At 38.6% G+C, this 24115-nt stretch overlaps 1 protein-coding gene across 6 annotated transcripts in view; it reads right to left on the reverse strand.

The window, feature by feature from the left end:
- Window positions 1–24115, reverse strand: part of LOC124776982 (mitochondrial dicarboxylate carrier-like) — a 153011-nt gene that overhangs the window by 88991 nt on the left and 39905 nt on the right. For all 6 annotated transcript variants that reach the window (XR_007015676.1, XR_007015677.1, XM_047252223.1 and 3 more), the window contains exon 4: window positions 7241–7407. Coding sequence is in view for 4 of the 6 variants with exons in the window: in XM_047252223.1 (XP_047108179.1) it covers window positions 7241–7407 (167 nt within the window). In the remaining 2 variants the exon portion in view is untranslated. The remainder of the gene's footprint in view (window positions 1–7240; window positions 7408–24115) is intronic.

The following is a 24115-nucleotide window of genomic DNA, read 5'->3' on the forward strand; positions in this document are numbered from 1 at the left end:
GGTAGAGTTTTACCACTATCACAAGTAGCCTAATCAGTCATACCTTGCCTGGGTAGCATAACTGCCGTGGCTAAGTTGCAAGTTCAGTTTGTGTAGGCCTTGCATAAGGAGTACTACATCAGTTCAATAGTTAGGGATGCCATTATTCTGTCAGCCCATGACAGAAAAGTTCATCAGTAAGCCTTCCAGTTTGTTGATCCATCTTTGGAGGAGATCTTACAGATTGCACATTCCTTTGAAATTGCCTAGGCGGCAGGCAGGCAATTGGAAAGTTGGACCAACAATGCAGTAGTGCAAATGGAGTATGGACATCGACAAACTTCCTCATTCAGTTACATTCAAGCCTAACAACCAGGAAACAGTGTTTATTTGCAGCAAACTGTGAACTTTTTCCTCTGGACCTCACTCACAGCAGGTGCTAGAACAAGCTAACAACCTCTTTCTTCTTGCCAACTATGTTTTTCACAGAATATCAGGATAAATTGCCCTCACAGATGGGCAGCCTGCAATAACGGTCATCGAGAAAGTCACATTACAAATGGTTGTTGTACTAGCACACAATTTACAAACCAGTGAAATTAAATAGCGATGCATATTAATGTCATCTAGAGAGCTCCAAATTAGCAGGGACAAACAATTCATTTATTTCTTTACATATTGGGAATCAACTCATAAAATTTCAATTGGACATGGGGCAGCCGACACTCTGAGCAGTTACAAACATATGAACAGTTAAGTGCCCAGCATTGTCCGAGAAAAAGACACTTAATTACAACAAAATATCTCAATCAAAGCTAACAGTCACTTCCTTCTTGCCCAGAATGTTTTTCTCAGCATATCAGGATAAACCATTCTCACAGATAGGATGTCTGCAATAAATTTCAATGAGAAGGTTATGTTAAAAGTTGTTGTACTAGCACACAACATACACACAGTAAAATGTTATTAACAATGAATATTAACGCCATCCAGACAGTTGCTAATTCCAAATTAGCAGGGTCAAACAATTTGTTTATTACTACATGTATTGGGAATCAGTCGATAAAATTTCAAGAGGACACAGGGCCGTCGCCCCTCTGATCAATGTTCCAACTTACCAACAATTAAGTGACTCAAGATTGACCAGCACTAAACGACGCATCACAAGTGAATTTACAACATAAAGCCTCATATAAAAATGTCAATCATCATGTAACTCTTCTAGTGGCAAATAGCACAGTAGCACAAAATCTTTTCAGTCTGGACGTCTTCTCTTCATTTGATTCTGTCATTAGTGATTCATTAAATTGTGTTTTAGAATAGGCTCCTTTCCAAAATTAGAACAGATTTGTAGTGAATTCCTGAGAGTAACTTTGAAATAGATATTACCATAAAGCCATTGGAATGTCCTCAATGTTTTCTTGCTAGACCCATACCGATCACTCTGTGAGAGCAAGTAAAACTGGAACTAACATATTAATGACTTCAGAAGTAATCGAGTCAGAGGGCAATACCTTTCATGACAATCACGAATAACATTAACAAAAATTGCACCTCTGTGGGAGTATTTTTAGGCTACTGTAAATGCTCAAACCATCATAGATACACATCCTATTCCATGGCTTGAGGAATTACTGGCTATACTCCCAGTCGGCCAGTACTTCCAGCACATACCTCCAGCAGAAGCTGGACTAAACATCCCAGCAACTTGTGGATATTTAACACACCTTTCAGACTATTCAGATATAAGCAATTGGCTTTTGGTATAGCCCGCACACTTGGGGCAACTAATGCAGCCAGTTCCTTGTTGCTTAACTTAGACGACAGCCTTGTCCAGCAGTGCTATGAGACGGTGACACTTACAAACTCTACAAATTCTTTACCAAGTCCTGCAAGAGGCTGGTCTCAAATGTAACTTACAAAAGCCAATTATTTTCACCCATCTATTGAATGTCTCAGCCATACAATCTCAAAACAAAACTGCTAACCAACAAACATATTGCTGCGATCAAAACACTTCTGTGACCAACCAACATAAAAGAATTACAGACCTTTAGGGAAAAGTAACTTACGACACTAAACTCATTGCACAAGTGGACAAATTTCATATCCTCTAAGTGCACTAAGTCACAAAGGGACCCCCTTCCTTTGGTCAGATAAGTGAAAAAAGGCATTATACATGCTTAAAACAAAAACAAAACAAAAACTTCTGCCCCATACTTGGTTACTTTCCAACTAAGCAAGCAACTTCTACTTACCTCCGATGCCTTCCAATATGTCACACTGTGACACTGACAGGTGAGAATGCCCAATAGCTTTCATATCTAAAACACTGAATCCATCCTAGCCAAATTATTCATAGATCAAGAAAGAGGCCCCAGCTGTAATTCCATGTAATCCTGTATGGAGTTAGGTTCCGTCTCGTAGCAGACCATAAACCACTTATTTCATTGTTTGGACCACCTCCTCAGCTACTGGATAAGACAGCACAGGTTGAGTCAATATAACTATGAAATTCATTTTCACTCTGTCACAACATGCAAACACTGATGCATTACCACGTTTACCTATGGGCTCACATCTATCACTTGACACTGAAGAAATATTATGTACTCTTTTGGATGATGAAGTCCAATTGATGATAGACTCCTTCCCTGTAACCAGCACCCACGTCTGCAATGCTGTAGGCACTGAAGCAATTAGGCCGTATATCCCCAGCTACATATTACATTGGTGGCCAGAATGTCCCTGTGTATAAATATTTTTCCTTAGGGCACTGCCTGATTTTCAAAGATGGCATTATTTTGCTCACAACTGAGCTCAGTGCACCAAGATTGGTTATACGAATGTTGCTCTGTGCAGATATCCTCAAGTTGCTTCATTAAGGCCCAGCACCATTACACTGGTGGCCATAATTAGTTCCTGAGCCCTCCAACCTGCCATTTGATGCCTATAATACTCCAATTCAATCCTCACCAGTTCTGGAAGCAGTACACCTATAGTGATTAGCCAACATACTATCTGCCAGCATTTAAGCCAGCTCTCTCCTATCATTCAGCTGCCCCTCACTAGCTTTGATACTGCCTACATAACTGTGCTTTGCGAATGTGAGTTACTCTGCTTGTGACTGTACTTTTCTCTTGGGGTAGCTCTTTGGGTTTTTGATTTGCAAATTTACTGTAGTATCATGTTCCGTATCAATAAAAACTGTCAATTGTGTGTTTGTGTTGCCTTATATGTGTTACTACACTGCCGCTGCTATTTTATTTCCAAAAATGTCTTCCATACTCTCAGACAAAATACACTCCTGGAAATGGAAAAAAGAACACTTTGACACCGGTGTGTCAGACCCACCATACTTGCTCCGGACACTGCGAGAGGGCTGTACAAGCAATGATCACACGCACGGCACAGCGGACACACCAGGAACCGCGGTGTTGGCCGTCGAATGGCGCTAGCTGCGCAGCATTTGTGCATCGCCGCCGTCAGTGTCAGCCAGTTTGTCGTGGCAAACGGAGCTCCATCGCAGTCTTTAACACTGGTAGCATGCCGCTACAGCGTGGACGTGAACTGTATGTGCAGTTGACGGACTTTGAGCGAGGGCGTATAGTGGGCATGCGGGAGGCTGGGTGGACGTACCGCCGAATTGCTCAACACGTGGGGCGTGAGGTCTCCACAGTACATCGATGTTGTCGCCAGTGGTCGGCGGAAGGTGCACGTGCCCGTCGACCTGGGACCGGACCGCAGCGACGCACGGATGTACGCCAAGACCGTAGGATCCTACGCAGTGCCGTAGGGGACCGCACCGCCACTTCCCAGCAAATTAGGGACACTGTTGCTCCTGGGGTATCGGCGAGGACCATTCGCAACCGTCTCCATGAAGCTGGGCTACGGTCTCGCACACCGTTAGGCCGTCTTCCGTTCACGCCCCAACATCGTGCAGCCCGCCTCCAGTGGTGTCGCGACAGGCGTGAATGGAGGGACGAATGGAGACGTGTCGTCTTCAGCGATGAGAGTCGCTTCTGCCTTGGTGCCAATGATGGTCGTATGCGTTTTTGGCGCCGTGCAGGTGAGCGCCACAATCAGGACTGCATACGATCGAGGCACACAGGGCCAACACCCGGCATCATGGTGTGGGGAGCGATCTCCTACACTGGCCGTACACCACTGGTGATCGTCGAGGGGACACTGAATAGTGCACGGTACATCCAAACTGTCATCGAACCCATCGTTGTACCATTCCTAGACCGGCAAGGGAACTTGCTGTTCCAACAGGACAATGCACGTCCGCATGTATCCCGTGCCACCCAACGTGCTCTAGAAGGTGTAAGTCAACTACCCTGGCCAGCAAGATCTCCGGATCTGTCCCCCATTGAGCATGTTTGGGACTGGATGAAGCGTCGTCTCACGCGGTCTGCACGTCCAGCACGAACGCTGGTCCAACTGAGGCGCCAGGTAGAAATGGCATGGCAAGCCGTTCCACAGGACTACATCCAGCATCTCTACGATCGTCTCCAAGGGAGAATAGCAGCCTGCATTGCTGCGAAAGGTGGATATACACTGTACTAGTGCCGACATTGTGCATGCTCTGTTGCCTGTGTCTATGTGCCTGTGGTTCTGTCAGTGTGATCATGTGATGTATCTGACCCCAGGAATGTGTCAATAAAGTTTCCCCTTCCTGGGACAATGAATTCACGGTGTTCTTATTTCAATTTCCAGGAGTGTACCAGTGAATAATTTTATGTACTGACCACAGCCCAGAATTTGTAACTGAAGTAAAGATCATTGCCACACATTACTTGGTATCACTAACTTCATCCTACCATTTCTCTCCTTAAATATAATATTTGTTAATATTTGTTATCAATTTCTCAACTTTCCTATTTTAAAGTAATTTTAATGAGAGTAGTATTTTTCTCAGCACTGCTCCCTCAGTGATAAAACTTGAGGACTATCTCACTTCTTCAGTTTTCTGCAAAGCTTGGCATTAACCAAAAAACTAAATGACCATATCCATGTACAGTACTCTATAGGCTCCCAAAAAACCTTTTAGTTTTTGCAAAGTTATTGTTGCTTCAATTTATTTTCTTTCTCCAAGAAAATTTTTCCTCTCCAAAAGAAAACTGTGCTTTTAGCATCAGTTTTCTAACCTTTCCCCTCTACTTTTTTTTGCAAACATCAGCTGTTTGGAGAGGAAGTTTTCTATAAATGCTAAGATTCACATTTTATTATGCTATGTGCCATTGTAATTCTGTCAGAGACAGCAAAGGACTTGGAAGAGCAGTTGAACGGAATGGACAGTGTCTTGAAAGGAGGATATAAAATGAACATCAACAAAAGCACAATGAGGATAATGGAATGTAGTCGAATTAAGTCGGGTGATGCTGACGGAATTAGATTAGGAAATGAGACACATAAAGTAATAAAGGAGTTTTGCTATTTGGGGAGCAAAATAACTGATGATGGTCAAAGTAGAGAGGATATAAAATGTAGACTGGCAATGGCAAGGAAAGTGTTTCTGAAGAAGAGAAATTTGTTAACATCGAGTATAGATTTAAGTCGTTTCTGAAAGTATTTGTATGGAGTGTAGCCATATATGGAAGTGAAACATGGACGATAAATAGTTTGGACAAGAAGAGAATAGAAGCTTTCGAAATGTGGTGCTACAGAAGAATGTTGAAGATTAGGTGGGTGGATCACGTAACTAATGAGGAGGTATTGAACAGGATTGGGGAGAAGAGAAGTTTGTGGCACAACTTGACTAGAAGAAGGGATCGGTTGGTAGGACATGTTCTGAGGCATCAAGGGATCACAAATTTAGCATTGGAGGGCAGTGTGGAGGGTAAAAATCGTAGAGGGAGACCAAGAGAGGAATAAACTAAGCAGATTCAGAAGGATGTAGGTTGCAGTAGGTACTGGGAGATGAAGGAGCTTGCATAGGATAGAGTAGCATGGTAAGCTGCATCAAACCAGTCTCAGGACTGAAGACCACAACAACAACAAACAACAACATGTGCCATGGAATTGGTTAGGAGATAAATCAATGTACTAAATAAATCTGGTGCTGAAGATGGACTTGGTAAGCAAAGTGCATATTTAGGCTTACAAATGATGAATTAATTAATTGTGTTTATTGTTTTGACCACAACCAGAACTTAAATCAAATGAAAATGCTAATGAAATCCAATTTGATTAACCCGTATTTGAGACTGGAGCGACGTAATACTACTGCCAATCAGGTTATCTTTGAGTGTCTCATTTTGCACCATTGTCAGGTGAATTAAAAATATAGCAGCACTCAAATGTTACCAAAATGCACCTGACAAGATTCAAATACTTTTCCAGTTTTGTGTTAATGCTTTTTTCCTGTTTACTCCCTTTATATTTATTTACTGTCCAAATTTTTACTTTTTGCACTGCATTACCACCACACTCTCTGTTGTGGATTGGCAAGAGAGCCAACCCACTATGAGAGGAAGCCGAAAGGCATGCGTTTTAGCTCACGCAGGCTGGCGTGAGGTCTGGAACAGGTCAAGGAAACGAGACTAACAAAAAACGTACATAGCTGCTGGAATACTTTACTTTAATCCGTAATTGGTGAACATCGCTCTTGGCGGTACATGTTTTACAGCATCAATAGTAACTGGTAATGGCGCCCTGCTAGGTCGTAGCAAATGACGTAGCTGAAGGCTATGCTAACTATCATCTCGGCAAATGAGAGCGTATTTTGTCAGTGAACCATCGCTAGCAAAGTCGGCTGTACAGCTGGGCGAGTGCTAGGAAGTCTCTCTAGACCTGCCGTGTGGCGGCGCTCGGTCTGCAATCACTGATAGTGGCGACACGCGGGTCCAACGTATACTAACGGACCGCGGCCGATTTAAAGGCTACCACCTAGCAAGTGTGGTGTCTGGCGGTGACACCACACTCTCAAAGATGTTATTTACTGTATGTTTCTTCTTCAATCTAGATGTGTAACTTCTTTTCCAATGTCACTTACAAACATTGTAACCTCTTTGGTGACAATACACAGTAAATGTCTGAAGATAGCCCTGTAAGCCAAAAACCGGTTAACACAATAAAAGTAATACTGTAGAACAAAAGTGAATTAGTGCTTTTCATTTATTACTTTAGTTAGGGATAACAGCTAAAAAAGTCATGAAAACACAGTAACATATTGATGGTGCTATACAAAACATTGTCTCATAGTTACATATTGTCAAGGAAATAATCAAATTTGTGTGCATTATAAAAACATACTAACTTTCTCCTTTGGTTTCGAGGAAGTTTCATATCATTCTGCATACGAACATTTATTACATCTGCTGGTGTTCCAATGAAACCACCAATTGTACCACCAACTGCTGCTATTCCTATTTTAAGGTGGAAAGGAACATTATTTCCTTTAGGGTCCATGCGTTGCTTCACAGCCTGAAATCAGTTAGGTTTCGCATAAGCTGTCAATGCATCTATAGTACTAATAGATAATTACTCCACAGGTGCCTCCAACTAATGGTAAAAGATAAGTTCCAAATTGCAACAAGAAAAGATTAAAAACATAAAAAATGAAAAAGCTATCATCAGGCATGAAACAGATCACAAGCAGTATGGAAAGGGAACAACCACACTCTGGTATTTAGGAAAAAAGTTTTCCTTTTGCCATCAAGTGAATCTCCAATTTCGAAACCAGAGCATTCAGTATTCACTTTTTTTACTGAAAATAATCTTATAACATTTAAGAGTATCCATTATTAAAACTCCAAACAACATAATGATATTTAAATGACATCATACTCATTAGTAACTTATTGTCATGTTCCACTGACCATATTCACAAAAACTATTACAATGTTGAACATGTCAACCGAATATTTTGTTCGAAAACATTTCTAAAAAAAAAAGTGAACAAAAAAGTTTTGCACCACATAAATATCCGCAAACACATACAAGCTTGTAGTCAAGGTGAACATTAAATGAAAGAATAAACCTTACGAAATAAAAATCTAAATACTGTAACTTCTGTTGCTGTGTTGCTCTATCCCATGCACATTTCAACTTCCCTCAAACATGCTCAGTTAGGTTCATGTCATATCTACAAATAATTGAGATCAATCCATTTGGTTGATTACTGCCTCCTGGAGGAAATTGTCCACTAAGTAGGTGTAATATGCTTGTCCATTATTATCTTCAAGGATAAACCTATTGATAGAATACTGGTGGTAGAGTTGGACAATAAGTTGGAGAAACCTGTCGCAATAATGCACAGCCGCCAAATTGCCTCTGATGGTGATGAGAGGTGTCCAACATCCCTAAATTATCTCAGAACAAGATACAACTCCCTGCTCTCCATGGGAATGCACCTCTGAGACACACATTGATTCCTGGCCACCTCCGCACTTTTCTACATCTACATCCATACTCCGCAAGCCACCTGACGGTGTGTGGCGGAGGGTACCTTGAATACCTCTATCGGTTCTCCCTTCTATTCCAGTCTCGTATTGTTCGTGGAAAGAAGGATTGTTGGTATGCTTCTGTGTGGGCTCTAATCTCTTTGATTTTATCCTCATAGTCTCTTTGCGAGATATACATAGGAGGGAGCAATATACTGCTTGACTCTTCGGTGAGGGTATGTTCTCGAAACTTTAACAAAAGCTCGTACTGAGCTACTGAGCGTCTCTCCTGCAGAGTCCTCAACTGGAGTTTATCTATCATCTCCGTAACACTCTCGCGATTACTAAATTATCCTGTAATGAAGTGCGCTGCTCTCCGTTGGATCTTCTCTATCTCTTCTATCAACCCTACCTGGTACGGATCCCACACTGCTGAGCAGTATTCAAGCAGTGGGCGAACAAGAGTACTGTAACCTACTTCCTTTGTTTTCGGATTGCATTTCCTTAGGATTCTTCCAATGAATCTCAGTCTGGCATCTGCTTTACCGACGATCAACTTTATATGATCATTCCATTTTAAATCACTCCTAATGCGTACTCCCAGATAATTTATGGAATTAACTGCTTCCAGTTGTTGACCTGCTATTTTGTAGGTAAATGATAAGGGATCTATCTTTCTATGTATTCGCAGCACATTACAATTGTCTACAATGAGATTCAATTGCCATTCCCTGCACCATGCGTCAATTCGCTGCAGATCCTCCTGCATTTCAGTACAATTTCCCATTGTTACAACCTCTCGATACACACCACAGCATCATCTGCAAAAAGCGTCAGTGAACTTCCAATGTCATCCACAAGGTCATTTATGTATATTGTGAATAGCAACGGTCCTATGACACTCCCCTGCAGCACACCTGATATGAGTCTTGAAATCACTCTTACTTCGGAAGACTTCTCTCCATTGAGAATGACATGCTGCGGTCTGTTATCTAGGAACTCTTCAATCCAGTCACACAATTGGTCTGATAGTCCATATGCTCTTACTTTGTTCATTAAACGAATGTGGGGAACTGTATTGAACACCTTGCGGAAGTCAAGAAACACGGCATTTACCTGGGAACCCGTGTCTATGGTCCTCTGAGTCTCGTGGACGAATAGCGCGAGCTGGGTTTCACACGACCGTCTTTATCGAAACCCGTGCTGGTTCCTACAGAGTAGATTTCTAGTCTCCAGAAAAGTCATTATACTCAAACATAATACGTGTTCCAAAATTCTACAACTGATCGACGTTAGAGATATATGTCTATAGTTTTGCACATCTGTTCGACGTCCCTTGTTGAAAACGGGGATGACCTGTGCCCTTTTCCAATCCTTTGGAACGCTACGCTCTTCTAGAGACCTACGGTACACCGCTGCAAGAAGGGGGGCAAGTTCCTTCGCGTACTCTGTGTAAAATCGAACTGGTATCCCATCAGGTCCAGCGGCCTTTCCTCTTTTGAGCGATTTTAATTGTTTCTCTATCCCTCTGTCGTCTATTTCGATATCTACCATTTTGTCTTCTGTGTGACAATCTAGAGAGGGAACTACAGTGCAGTCTTCCTCTGTGAAACAGCTTTGGAAAAAGACATTTAGTATTTCGGCCTTTAGTCTGTCATCCTCTGTTTCAGTACCATTTTGGTCACAGAGTGTCTGCACATTTTGTTTTGATCCACCTACCGCTTTGACATAAGACTAAAATTTCTTACGATTTTCTGCCAAGTCAGTACATAAAACTTTAATTTCGAATTCATTGAACGCCTCTCGCATAGCCCTCCTCACACTACATTTCGCTTCGCGTAATTTTTGTTTGTCTGCAAGGCTTTGGCTATGTTTATGTTTGCTGTGACGTTCCCTTTGCTTCCGCAGCAGTTTTCTAACTCGGTTGTTGTACCATGGTGGCTCTTTTCCATCTCTTACGATCTTGCTTGGCACATACTCATCTAACGCATATTGTACGATGGTTTTGAACTTTGTCCACTGATCCTCAACATTATCTGTACTTGAGACAAAACTTTTGTGTCGAGCCATCAGGTACTCTGTAATCTGCTTTTTGTCACTTTTGCTAAACAGAAAAATCTTCCTACCTTTTTTAACATTTCTATTTACGGCTGAAATCATCGATGCAGTAACCGCTTTATGATTGCTGATTCCCTGTTCTGCATTAACTGTTTCAAATAGTTCGGGTCTGTTTGTCACCAGAAGGTCTAATATGTTATCGCCACGAGTCGGTTCTCTGTTTAACTGCTCAAGGTAGTTTTCAGATAAAGCACTTTAAAAAATTTCACTGGATTTTTTGTCCCTGCCACCCGTTATGAACGTTTGAGTCTCCCAGTCTATATCCGGCAGATTAAAATTTCCACCCAGAACCATAACATGGTGGGGAAATCTACTCGAAATATTTTCCAAATTATCCTTCAGGTGCTCAGCCACAAACCACCAGTATAAACTACCAAAGCGCATACCAGTTACGAATTACACTCCGTCACTGCAACAGTTAGTTTCACTAGAGAACAGCACAGTTAATTTTTTTTTAGTATTGTATTACCACTGCTATAAAAATCAAACTGATTGTTCATTTGTGAATAAATGTATTATGAAGCTGAAATTAATATTCCCCTGCTTACAGAGATTAACATAAGATGTCTGAGTGTGAATCCCACACATATTTCTAATTATTTCCTTTTATGTACTGAATCAATTATTTGTTAATGGTTTATTCCATATCATTCTCCTCTAGCACATCAAGAAGCAAAACACAGTGATTGAATCCAAACTTTTTTTTTTTAGGAAATGCGAAACACTTCTTACTTACTTCCTTCGTATGGCAGATATATGGAATTCCTTTTCATCACAGATTTGTGTATACCTAAGGAGTGTATTTCTGACAAGCCTTGAAATATTCGGATTTTCTTTTACTAGTTATAACTTAAAATAATTTGGTTTCATCAAGTTTTGCACCTGTTCCCACAGATCTACAAAGTTTTGTTTCTGTAAAGATGGATGTGTATATATTATCATAAGTTAACAGTAGAAAGACACCTTAATACTGACACAAAGGAGAAAAGAAACTGAGTTAATGACTATAGTTGACTGTGATTACAAATATGTGATGCACAGAAGACTAAAAGTAGTTAAAACATCACAAACTGTAAGTCCTATTCTGTACCTTCTAAATTACAGTGCAACTCACTGGAGGGGAATTCTGCCTTATGCAAGACATCTCTGTTGTTTCATTTTCAAGCAGAGATGTTTCAGCATTTTTTGTGCCATCATCAGTGGGTTTATTTGTCTGTTTTCCTTCTCACATGAAACTAATGGATATTTATACTAGTAGCTTTGAGTTTAATATGCAATTTACAGCTTGTCATAGTTTTCAATGTTGTGGTGTTTTCACTATTTGTGTTGTTTTTCATGATTTGTTCACCAAGCAAGCTTAGTGAATAAATCTTAAAAAGCAATGTGTGATGACAGAAGCACAAGAAATAAGTGTGTTACCTCAACACAAAGAAAGCAAGAACATGACAACATCAAGAACTGTGATAAGCTGTAGATTGCATAGCAGATCCAAAGCAACTGGCATAAATATCAAATAGCTTCATGTAAGAAGGAAGATAAACAAATAAACCCATTGAAGATGGCAAAAAAGTGCTGAAACACGTTGAGTGAAAGCTGCTGTGTCATCCGAACAAGACACAGCCCAGGCAACAACACCACAGGTGCAAAGAAGCTTACTGATGCCCGTGCAGTAGAGACTCGCCACTAGTGCAAGTTGCACAAGCGCCACAGGAGGTGCTGAGGATGAAAGTATTAACTTCGCCTTGGCCAATTGCTGGCCGAGTACAATCCACCAATGACTGGACAACGATGGGCAGAAGCCCACTCAGCAGATAGAAAAGCAGCTCTCACCGCACTTGGTTACAGATCATCGACCAGGTCTGACTTAGACGGAGAATGTCATCTAGTGAACTCTTAGACGTGTACAGATAGTAGTTATTATTGCATTTTCTATGTACTGTTAAGTTTACTTATGATTATCTGCACTTAGCCATTCAGGACCTTTTTTGTGTTATATTACAAACAGTGTTGCAGACTTCATTATTCAACAAGTCAAAAGATAAGTAAACTTTTAACTCATTTGTGTGACTTTGTTACTACTTTGTTGGAGTGTTGTAGAACCTTCATTCTCCAATCCTGTTACCTGACCCTGGGGTACAGGTGTGTAATAGTGGCAGGGAGAAATTGTCTTAGTGGTGTATTTCACCAGAAGCCATTCTACGATCTCACAAACTTGGCCTACCATAAGAACAGTGGCAACTTGGCCTCCATAGCAGTACCAATGAGGCTTTTACAAAACTGGTGATGAGGGTTTAAAAAAGAAACAACAAAGGTGTCTTGTATAAGGCATAATTTCTCTCCAGTTTTCTTAACAAGCACAGAAAGAGGAACTGCAACATTCGCAAGATGATTCCTGGCAACACCTTATCCTCTGGATGGATTTCAAAGTCTGAGTCCTCCTCTGTATTGTTGACAGCACAGATTACATTCTTGTAGAAAGCAAGATTTTTGTCCCCCACTTTTGCTTTTTTTAAGGTTCTTCCAAATTGGATAACATTTGATTCCATTGCTTTGCCATATTTGCATATCCCTTTTCCTTCAGCAGTGTCCATTCTATATGCCACTTTATCTCTTACTATTGCATTTCCATGTTTACTTCTGGTTATCACAACCCGTTTTACAGGGCAAATCTGAAGTGCCACTGACTAGGTGGCTTAACGACATCAGCAACTGCATCCTTCCAACACCGACTGTCGACATCTATTCTTAATTGGAAACTATTCTATGATCACTGAGCACTTAATTTTACTCACTAGGTGAGGTAATTGTTACTTAACCCTGAGAAATTCTTATACTTGACCAAAAATTCTGGCCGCAGAAGCAGCCACCATCATCCCAGTCGCCAACAGTTATCAATCACTGGTGGCTGGATAGAGGACAGCCATAAGAATGGCCAAAAACCAACCCATCGAAGACATGGTCAGCTCTCATTTGGCACTCCCTGCCAGGCGATCTGAGCATCAGCTTTCATGCACCACTGTGGAGGTTGAGGAGAACTACAAAGGATTCCTGCAGCAGATCAAAGAGTGGACAACAGCATTCTTCACTATGAGGGGCGCAGGAGATGGAAACGTGTACTTCCCCCTTCCAAATGCTGAAGATTTCAGAAAAGTCAAAGTGAAGCTACAAAGCTCTCACTTCCTTCCTAGGCTTATAATGCTGTCCCAGTCAATTGCGTCAGGCCAGTGTTCTAGGGTTTCTCAAAACACACAGGCCCTGAACTCTGAAAAAGAAAGCCCTGGAGGACATCGGATCTGGTGTGTGCACAGTGATGTGCATCAAATCCACTCACACACAGAGAGAGTTGCCTTCACTAACTGCTGATCACCAACAGCAACTGTGAGAACAAGAAGCTCTTTTTTATGCAGAGGGTAGCTGACACTCTGGTCACTGTTGAACATTTACGGAACAAGAAAGGCCCTCCCTAGTGCTTCTGTTGCCAAGGGGGTGGGACACATGGCACACCACTGTACCTTCCCCAAGGAAAGTGTGAAGTGCGCAGGCGAACACGTCAGTGTAAGATGCCCACTACACAAGATCAACCCTCCCAAGTGCAAGAACTTTGATGGCTAGCAGGTTGCAGCTACCACAGACATGACTGTTTAAGGCCACGGTAGCCCACTAACATTGAGTCCCACATGTAAAATGATGCCCTCCTCTAAATAGCATTATCTTTCCTCAACAGAAGTAATAGATACCAAAAATATTTTTTTCAAATTTTGAATAGGTTAATAATATCTCAGCTGGTTTTCTACAAGAATTTCATATGATTTTGTACACGATGTATTATATTTCAGACTAAAATCCATAAAAAGAAATTACTTTATTTTCATTGTTACAATTGATATGTACTAGCTCTGAATTCACAGTTGAAATTATTTTCCTTTAGAAAAGATTTTAAATTACAAAATATTTGGCACATTTAAAATTTCTATTATTAATTATGCAATTTAGTGCAACTTTTTAAAATTTATTTCTGGATTCATTTATAAAATAGTAATAGAAATTAATTTGCCAAGAGAATTTGTAAACCCTTTGTAATATTGTTAGTAACGCAGAGTGAGGTAGTAGTGGGCATGCCTCTGATGTGATTGGATGTGTTTTTATTTTTCAGAAGAACAATGTAATTTTTTGCTTTGTTGAAGTGGAAATTGTGACAGTGTGATATACAAAAATGTGAGTGAGTAAAATTTTGAGTAAAACAAAAAAATTCAGAACTTATTATGTCAACTGGAACAATGAGAACCTATAATGCCAAAAATATCAGCTTCAAGAATCAGCCCCAAGACGTGAAGAACTGGAGCCAACTATGAGAAAAGGAGATAAGTAAAAAGTTTATTGTAAATCTTACTCCCCGTGACACTTATTAAAAGAGTTAACCATAAAGACGGAGACAATCAACAAATGGTGTGAGTGAGAGGTAGATTATAAGTGGTGGCATTGCCCAGGATCAATTGACTAATAATGAAATTTTGTCTGCTGCAGAAGAAGGGAGAGTGATTTGTGTCATCTGCAGTTTATGTGTAAATGAATTTCTGATCACGTGAAGAAATAAGACTGAGAGCTGCCTAACAAAGTCGTATCAACACTGACGATGCATTACCAACAATGACAGACCAGATCGAATGAAAGAGGAATTTACAGCTATATTCAGGGACATCAAAAAGGAAATATAAGTACAAACTATTTGTGAAATTAATTTGTTTTGTGCACTCATGTGCTTGTTAGCAAACTGAATAGAGATGAGGGTAGCTTTAATGTAGAAGTGAAAGTTATGGGACCCAGTTAGGACATGTCAGAGGCTAGTGAAATCGTAGACAGCAAAGAAACAATAGAAACGGATATTTTGCAGTTAATTTTGGCAACACTAGAGGAAATGAAGACAGATAACAACAGCAAATTTAGTGCAGTTATTAGTTATCTGAAATAAGAACTGAAAACAATAGTAAAATGGACAGGGTCAAAGAGCAAATGGACCAACTCAGTAATCAGGTTTCAGAGCTAAAAACTGAGTTGTCAGAAGTGTTAAAAAGTGTGAATGAAAAAAATGATATCTTAGAAAATAAATTTATTATTTTGGAAAATGGGTTGATACTGAATCGGAAAGACAGTTAAAGAATGTTAATGACGTCAGAGTTGAACAAAAAGCCATAGTGGAAAAAATGGAACAAAACATCATCAGATTAGACCAAAAAATTTTCAGTGTTGGAAACAATATGCAAACTAATTTAAATTTTTTAGATCAAAAGATTTCAGCAGTTCAGGAAAATTGCATTCACAAAACTCTGTGTTCAAACAATGGTATTGCATGGTCTAACACTCCTATTAAAAGTTTTCCATCAGACAATTTACATCCAGTGGATTTTCTCCACCACTGTAGAGAGAGTTTTGTGTCAGGCATGAATGACAATTAAAAAATTAAATCTGTTAGAAGATATGTTGAAGGCAAAGTGCTGTCATGGGTAAATTTAAATTTAAATCAGTGGGAAACATATCAAAGTTTTGAAAAAAGTTTTTTAAATAAATTTTGGTTGGAAGCTGAACAGGGGAGAATTAAAAGTGAATTTTTGAATGGTCCCAATTGTAGGAATAGAGACAGTACTCTCAAAGAGTTTTGTAAGAATCAGCTTAAAAAATTAACATGCCTTGACAAACCATTTGACAAAATGTAATTGATTGATGCACGTAAAGGAGATTTCCAGAAAGGTTGCAGTGGGATTTAGTACATGGGCCTGATGATTGTCTTGAACAATATTTACGATATGTTGAGAGGCTGGATGGGGCAGTGGAAAGAAGTATGTACCATAACAATAATAATGATAGAAATCACAATGGGAATAACAACAGAAACGGAGATAATGGTAACTTCTATAAAGATCAAGATGCTAATATAGAGACAGAAATTTTGAACATCAGCAGGATAGAAATAATGAGGGAAACCATGGGCAATTTAATAGGAGAAACAATATAGAAGTAACTACTTGGGAAACAGCAGTCCGCCTCAATGGAGGTCCACTGTTTTGGGGCTAGGAAACACAACAAGTACAGGACCCCCAATTTACACTTGCAATTAGACAATAATATGGCAATATGGCATGAGTATCTGAAGTTGAACAGAAGGAATATCAGATTTCTCATTTATGTTTTGATCAAAAGTTTTGGGATACTATGTTTAATTATAGTTATGTAGGTGCTAATCACAAACCAGAATGTGAGAGTAGTGAAAATTTTTTATGTAGTATGTACTAATGATTTCTTCTTATTGTTGTAAAACAGTGTTACTGATGTATGTAAATCAGGTGATGACTATATTGGATCTGAACTAGGTGGTATTTTTTATGTAGATTGAATGAGAGTTGTTAAATAACTGAGGTTGGTAAGTCTGAGACTGGTAGCCTATTGCAAATGAATGTAGGTGAGGTAAGTAACTTTGATGGCAAACAGACTTCTGTTGTTAATGATGTTGTTGAGAAGTAATTTTGGAAGAAGAATATGATGATGATGAGTATCACATATTTGTGGAGTTTAAGAATAATAAAGTTTCAGAGGTATTTGTGTGTGATGTTGACAAAACAGGTGAGGTAAGTGGTGTATGTAATGATGTTAGTGAGATTCATGGAAGTCCAGTCCAGTCAAAGCAGTTTTTCATTAATGTCATGCAGAGTAATGATCCAAAAGTTAAGGTTTGTTATCCGTAAGCCTAGAGAATTAAGGTGAAAACTTTTTTTAAGTTTGTTTGGGACAGATTGACAATAACATAGATAAATGTTTAGATTAGATTAGTTTTTCCTTCCATAGATCCGTGCTGAGGAGATCCTAATGGATGCGGAACATGTAATTTTTTTTTTTTTTTAAAGTTGAAATAACAATACTAATAGTATGAATATATACAATACATCATTTGTTTCTATTAAAAAATTCGTCAATTGAGTAGAAGGAGTTGGCCACTAGTAAGTCTTTCAGGCTCCTTTTAAACTAATCTTTATTTGTAACTAAATTTTTTATGTTTGCTGGCAAATTATTGAAGATGTGTGTTCCTGAGTAGTGGACCCCTTTTTGAACTAAAGTAAGTACTTTTAAGTCCTTGTGCAGATCATTTTTGTTCCTGGTATTGTATGTATGAACTGAGATGTTTGTTGGAAAAAGAGATATATTATTTAGAACAAATTTCATTAAGGAGTAAATATACTGAGAGGCAGTAGTTATATATCCAGTTCTTTGCAGAGGTTTCTACAGGATGTCCGTGGATTTACTCCACAAATAATACGTATTACACGCTTTTGGACTCTGAAAACTTTTGTTTGACTTGAAGAGTTACCCTAAAATATTATACCATATTACATTATGGAATGAAAGAAGGCAAAGTATGCAAGCTTTTTCATTTTTATGTCACCTATGTCTGCTAACACTGGAATTGCTAATACAGATTTGTTAAGGTGTTTCTGCAGTTCTGTGGTGTGCTCCTCCCAACTGAATTTATTGTCAAGTTGTAATCCCAGGAATTTAAGACTGTCAACTTCTTCTATCTGCTCTTCTTCATACTTTATGCATATGCTGGGTGGAAACCTCTTACAGGTTCTGAATTGCATATAGTGAGTCTTTTTGAAGTTTAATGTCAGTGAGTTGGCTTTAAACAATTTATTAACATCCATGAAAATATCATTAGCAGATCTTCCTAGAACTACACTTGACATACTATTTATTGCAATGCTTGTGTCATCTGCAAATAAAACGAACTCTGCTTCTCGCAGTGTAACTGATGAGAGACCATTAATGTACACAAGAAAAAGCAATGGCCCTAAGATGGATCCTTGTGGAACACCACTTGTAATTTCTTCCCATTCTGATGATGACTGATGACTTAATTCACTAGTCCCTTGCACTGATACCCTTTGTTTCCTGTTAGCGAGGTATGACTTGAACCATTTTGCAGCACTGCCCGTGACACCGTAGAATTCTAATTTATTTAAAAGGGTGTTGTGGTTCACACAATCGAATGCCTTTGACAAATCACAGAAAATACCTGCTGCTTGTAAATTGTTATTTAATGAATTAAGTACATTTTTCACTGTAGGTGTAAATAGCCTTCTCGATATCAGAACGCTTCAGAAATCCAAACTGTGTTCTTGATAATATGTTATTTGTGGTCAGATGGTTGAGGAGCTGCCTGTACATTACTTTTTCGAAAATTTTTGAGAATACTGGCAAAAGTGAAATCAGTCTGTAGTTTGATGGTATCTCTTTATCCCCTTTCTTGAATGGATGCTTAACATCTGCATATTTTAGCCAGTTAGGAAATGTCCCAGTTATAATTGACTGGTTAGATAAGTAACTTAGAATTGTACTAAACTCACAAGAACATGCCTTAATTAACTCTGTCGATATTTCATCGTAACCACTAGAATGCTTTGTTTTTAAAGATTTTATTATGGAAGTTATTTCTTTGGGTGAAGTGAGTGACATATTCATGTACCTGAAGCTATTTGTAAAGGCTAGTTTCAGATATTCAAGGGCATTATTTACTGATCCTGACAATGCCATTCTATCAGTAACGGATATAAAGTACTTGTTAAATAGATTTGCCACACTATGCCCATCGGTTACTAATGTGTCATCTACCCTTAGTGCTATTTGCTCCTGTTCCTTTCTGGTTCTACCAGTGTCCTCTTTCACTATATCCCATATTGTCTTTAATTCGTTCCCTGACATTGCTATCTTCTTCTCATAGTGCAGTTGTTTAGATGTCTGAATTTTTTTTTTTTTAATATTTTACAGTATTCCTTGTATTTAGCTAAATCATCAGCATTGGAGCTATTCTTGGTCGACAGATACATTTTTCTTTTTTTCTTACAGAAAATCTTTATTCCTTGTGTAATCCATGGTTTTAGTATAGACTTCTGTTTAATTTGAGTAACTTTTAGAGGAAAACAGTTTTCAAACATGGTACTGACATTGTTCATGAATGTGTTATATACTGTAAATACTGTAAAATATTAAAAAAAGTAATTCAGACATCTAAACAACTGCACTATGAGAAGAAGATAGCAATGTCAGGGAACGAATTAAAGACAATATGGGATATAGTGAAAGAGGACACTGGTAGAACCAGAAAGGAACAGGAGCAAATAGCACTAAGGGTAGATGACACATTAGTAACCGATGGGCATGAGCACTATAAACATCTTTCCAGTTCATATCTTTGAGCAGTTTTCTAAAACACTCAATTTTTGGTTGATTGACTACTCTCCTGTACTCAGATTTAGCAGTCTTGATAATCTGCTTAGAATTTACATCTAAAACATGGAGCTGCATGTCATGATCTGATAGTCCATTTATAACAGGTTTTATGATATGATTTTGTTCCTTTGATTTGTCTATAAAAATGTTATCAATGGCTGTCGTTGAGGATTTAGTGATCCTAGTTGGAAAGTTTACAGTGTGAGTTAGATTGAAAGACAACATTGCTAACTGTAGTGAATGTTTACTGGAAGATTGCATTAGAAAATCTGTATTAAAGTCACCAGCAATCAAAATTTCTTTGTTTCTTCCTGTTAAATAACCCAAAAGAGCTTCTAGATGATTTATGAATAGATTATAATTTCCTGCAGGTACTCGGTAAATAGTTACTATTATATAGGATCTGTTATGGAACTCTACTTCTGTTGCCCATGCTTCTAGATGCTGCTCCAAACAGAATTTATTAATGTCAATGTTCTTGAATTTATGACAGTTTTTAATAAATGTGGCAACTCCTCCTACATCCATATCTACTCTGCAGAAGTAGGAAGCTAGCTTAAATCCTGAAATGTGTAACATATCTATACCAGTGGTCACTTGATGTTCAGAGAGGCGTATTATGTCAATTTGGTTAGATGAATTCATTTCATCGATACAAATGAGTAGTTCATCAACTTTATTTCTGAGTCCCGGAATGTTCTGGTGTAATAAAGATAGCTGATACTGCATACTAATGGGATTATAACTGCTTTGGCGAAGATGAACTGGCAGTTTCTGATTACTTTCTGTTAAACATTGTTTAAATGGAGGCTGTATGCTAAAATCTGACTCCTGTTCATCTGTTTTCTCAAACTGAGTGTGTCTGCCGATCTCTCTTAAAATTTGTTTTCTTTCCCCCTTCCCTATCCTAAAAAAGGCATCCCTCTGACACTTGTGACCACTGGTATTTTACCACTTGCGACAGTGTCCCACCTTACGTTTTCTGCAACCAACCCCGACAGTTTTCCCTTCCCTTTCCTAATGAGGTGAAGGCCATGCCTAGTGTAGTCCCATCTATCGGTAGCATCCACAGGAATCAAACCAATATGGGACCTTATATCCGTCCTAAGCAGCCACTCCAACTCCAAGTTCACCCTCCCTACAGAAGAGTTGAAATGAGGCCGATCATGGCGTCTCAACACAGACACAAATCCCACACTCGTATGCTTCATTGCTGATGCTATCTTCACCAGGTCACTCTCTATGGAATATTCAGAGTCTCTGTCAATGCTATTTCCCGGACCACCCACTATAATCACGGCATCCTCCTTTGTGAAATCCTTGCATAAAGAACCTACATCCTCTGTTACCTGACCCAGATCTGCACTAGGCTTGAAAAAGTTTGTGACCTGGTACTCTGGACCTAGATTTTCCTGCAGTAGTTGGCCAACACCTCTACCATGGGAACTACCTAACAACAGAACTTTCTTTCTCTTTACAAGTTTCCCTACCTTTTTCAAGTCCTTGAAAGCTTGTTGTGCCCTTTCTACAGCTTCAGCTACATTAGGCTCATCTGATTCTGACTGACGCAACAGGTCAAATCTATTTTCAATATTTATGACAAAGCTGTCTGATGCTCTCCTTTGCCTGTTCCCCCTATCACCTGTTGCCACTTCCCACCTCTGTTCAGTGGCAACAGGTAATAGGGGGAACAGGCAAAGGAGAGCATCAGACAGCTTTGTCATAAATCTTGAAAATAGATTTGACCTGTTGCCTCCGTCAGAATCAGATGAGCCTCATGTAGCTGAAGCTGTAGAAAGGGCACAACAAGCTTTTAAGGACTTGAAAAAGATAGGGAAACTTGCGGATTCTGGAATAAGTTAGCTGTGGTTAGTCAAAATTTGTATCCAAATTGATGGAATAAGTGAAAGAAGATCTAAGCAGGAAGTGTAATTTTGACAGTAATGTATTTTGTGTTCCTTCTGTAATAAGTGATATTAGCTGTGCTATGGAATCCATTCATTATGTTCAATCTTTACCTGACAACATGAGTAACCACAGTAATGCTATGATAACATTTAAGTTGATAAAACCCTATAACGACAGTGTGGGTGTAGTATTTGATTAAATTGAAAGTGATCTTTTGCATGAAGTGTCTAATAACAGAGAAGATGGTTCAGATTTTAGGTGGCCTTACATTAAGATTAAGATTGATCAGTGGGAAGGTAACTGTTGATTAAGACAGGTAACCTAATTTGTGGCACATCTGAACAATTTAGAGACAAGATCCAGTATAGTTACAATTTTGTGGAAATGCCCATTGTAGATGTAAAGATAAGAAGAACTAAAGGTAAGCAAAGCAATTTGGTAAATCTATGAACAGGGATGCTTAATGATCCCTAGTCTGGAAGAAAATATACGCTATGTTTTTGAAACTATTTGATACGTGTATGCCATGAGACTAAATGAGTAGATCCTTTTACAATTTTGAAATTGGGACAATGCCATTAAATATTGTAAAAATTGGGAATAGTATCTTAGTATATCTGTGTGTATCACCTTATTAGTTCATTTTTTCATTGCTTTAGCTCTGTTTATTAAAGTTTCTTATGTGATCATCTTTTTAATCCTATCTGACATAATTCCTACATACTTGTTTTTGGAATATAAATAGGGAGAGCATATGCCGTGTGATATGAGGAAGGTATTAAACAGCATATTTAATACACAAAACAATGTTTCAGAATTTGATGTGAATGCTAGACAGGAAGTTACCAATCCGTTGGACCGTGTGGTGAGAAATCTAAGGAGGAAACCGAAAGATGTGGGTGGACCCACTCCCACAGTGCTGTATGGCTGTACCCTGCTGGTCCAGTCGACTTACAAGAGATCACAGGTGCTGGGTAATGTACTCAGCATCTGTCAACTACATCAGTGTTGTGACTGAGATTTGTAAATTGTTAGCCAATACTGCCAAAGACAGCGTTAATACACAAAAATGTATGTTTTTTCAAGTAGGGGGACTGACTTCCCAATACATTATGTAACTTTAAATCAGTATGTATTTTTTTATCAATTGTAAATGTATCTTCTAGGCCTCTACGTATGTAGGTTAGTTTGTATGAACAATTAGCAAATAGTGTGGATGATATTTACTAGTACAGAAAATATAACAAGGTGTATACATGTCTGATTTCATATACCGATTTTGGTCCACACTCGATTATGTCATCTTTCAAAGCTGTTTATGACTCTTATTAACTGTATTTATCCTGAGCACTGCAATATTGTATCTGATTGGAACTTAAGTTGTGAGCAAACTCATGCTTAACTCCATTTTGGGTACCCTTGGTCATCGCAACTAAGTGTGTTTATTCAAGGAATGTGTGCAACTATTGACTGAGGCTAGGTGCTTCTTATAATTACTCCTTACATATGATTGAACTTATTGATATTATTATGAGCTTTATTCATTTTCTTGGGTCAAAACATTTTTTGCTGCTTTGTACCTGGTGAGTTTCGGATTCAAGGGTCGGTCCCCACATCATAAGCATAGTCCCTAATATTTTTTTTTTTCATTATTTTGTCCTTTCATGGGTCAACATATCCTCAAATACTCTGGTTTATGTGGCTGATTGATTTTATGTTCTATTTCTACTCATGATTGAGTATATTCTTCTGATCTGTATCCATAGTCATGAGTTTTTTGAGTTGGCTCACTCTTCGCACACTTAGACTATAAATTTTTTCTCTCTTCTCTTTTGAAGATTCTGAAGGTGTGATTTTATGGACGTAAACTTGCAATTTGTAGTTGTCATAATTTGCCTTGTCTCTGCATTTATTTCTGTAGTTTAGTGTAATAATGTTGTAGTTTTGACTTTGTGTCAACTGTCTTGTGAGAGAATGTTCCACAGATCTGAAAATCTGAATGCCATATCCTGATATATGTATAAATTATGACTTGTATAGTAGATATTTTTATATGTTTTCTGTAATACGTTATGTATCAAATATTTCTATACATCTGTATTCCATCTTTTGGCATCGTTTTGTACACCGTTTGGCAAACCTGATAGTAAGTCACAAAATATTGTACACACATTGTTTCGAAATTTTTTGAGGGGGGATACTGTAAAGGGACTCTCTCCTATAAAATTACCTTCCCTCAACAGAAGTAATAGATACCAAAAATATTTTTTTCAAATTTTGAATAGGTTAATAATATCTCAGCTGGTTTTCTACAAGAATTTAATATGATTTTGAACACGATGTATTATTTTTCAGACTAAAATTCATAAAAAGAAATTACTTTATTTTCACTGTTACAATTGATATGTACTAGCTCTGAATGCACAGTTGAAATTATTTTCCTTTAG

Source organism: Schistocerca piceifrons, chromosome 2 (genome assembly GCF_021461385.2).
Source record: "Schistocerca piceifrons isolate TAMUIC-IGC-003096 chromosome 2, iqSchPice1.1, whole genome shotgun sequence".
NCBI classification, from domain to species: Eukaryota; Metazoa; Arthropoda; class Insecta; order Orthoptera; family Acrididae; genus Schistocerca; species Schistocerca piceifrons.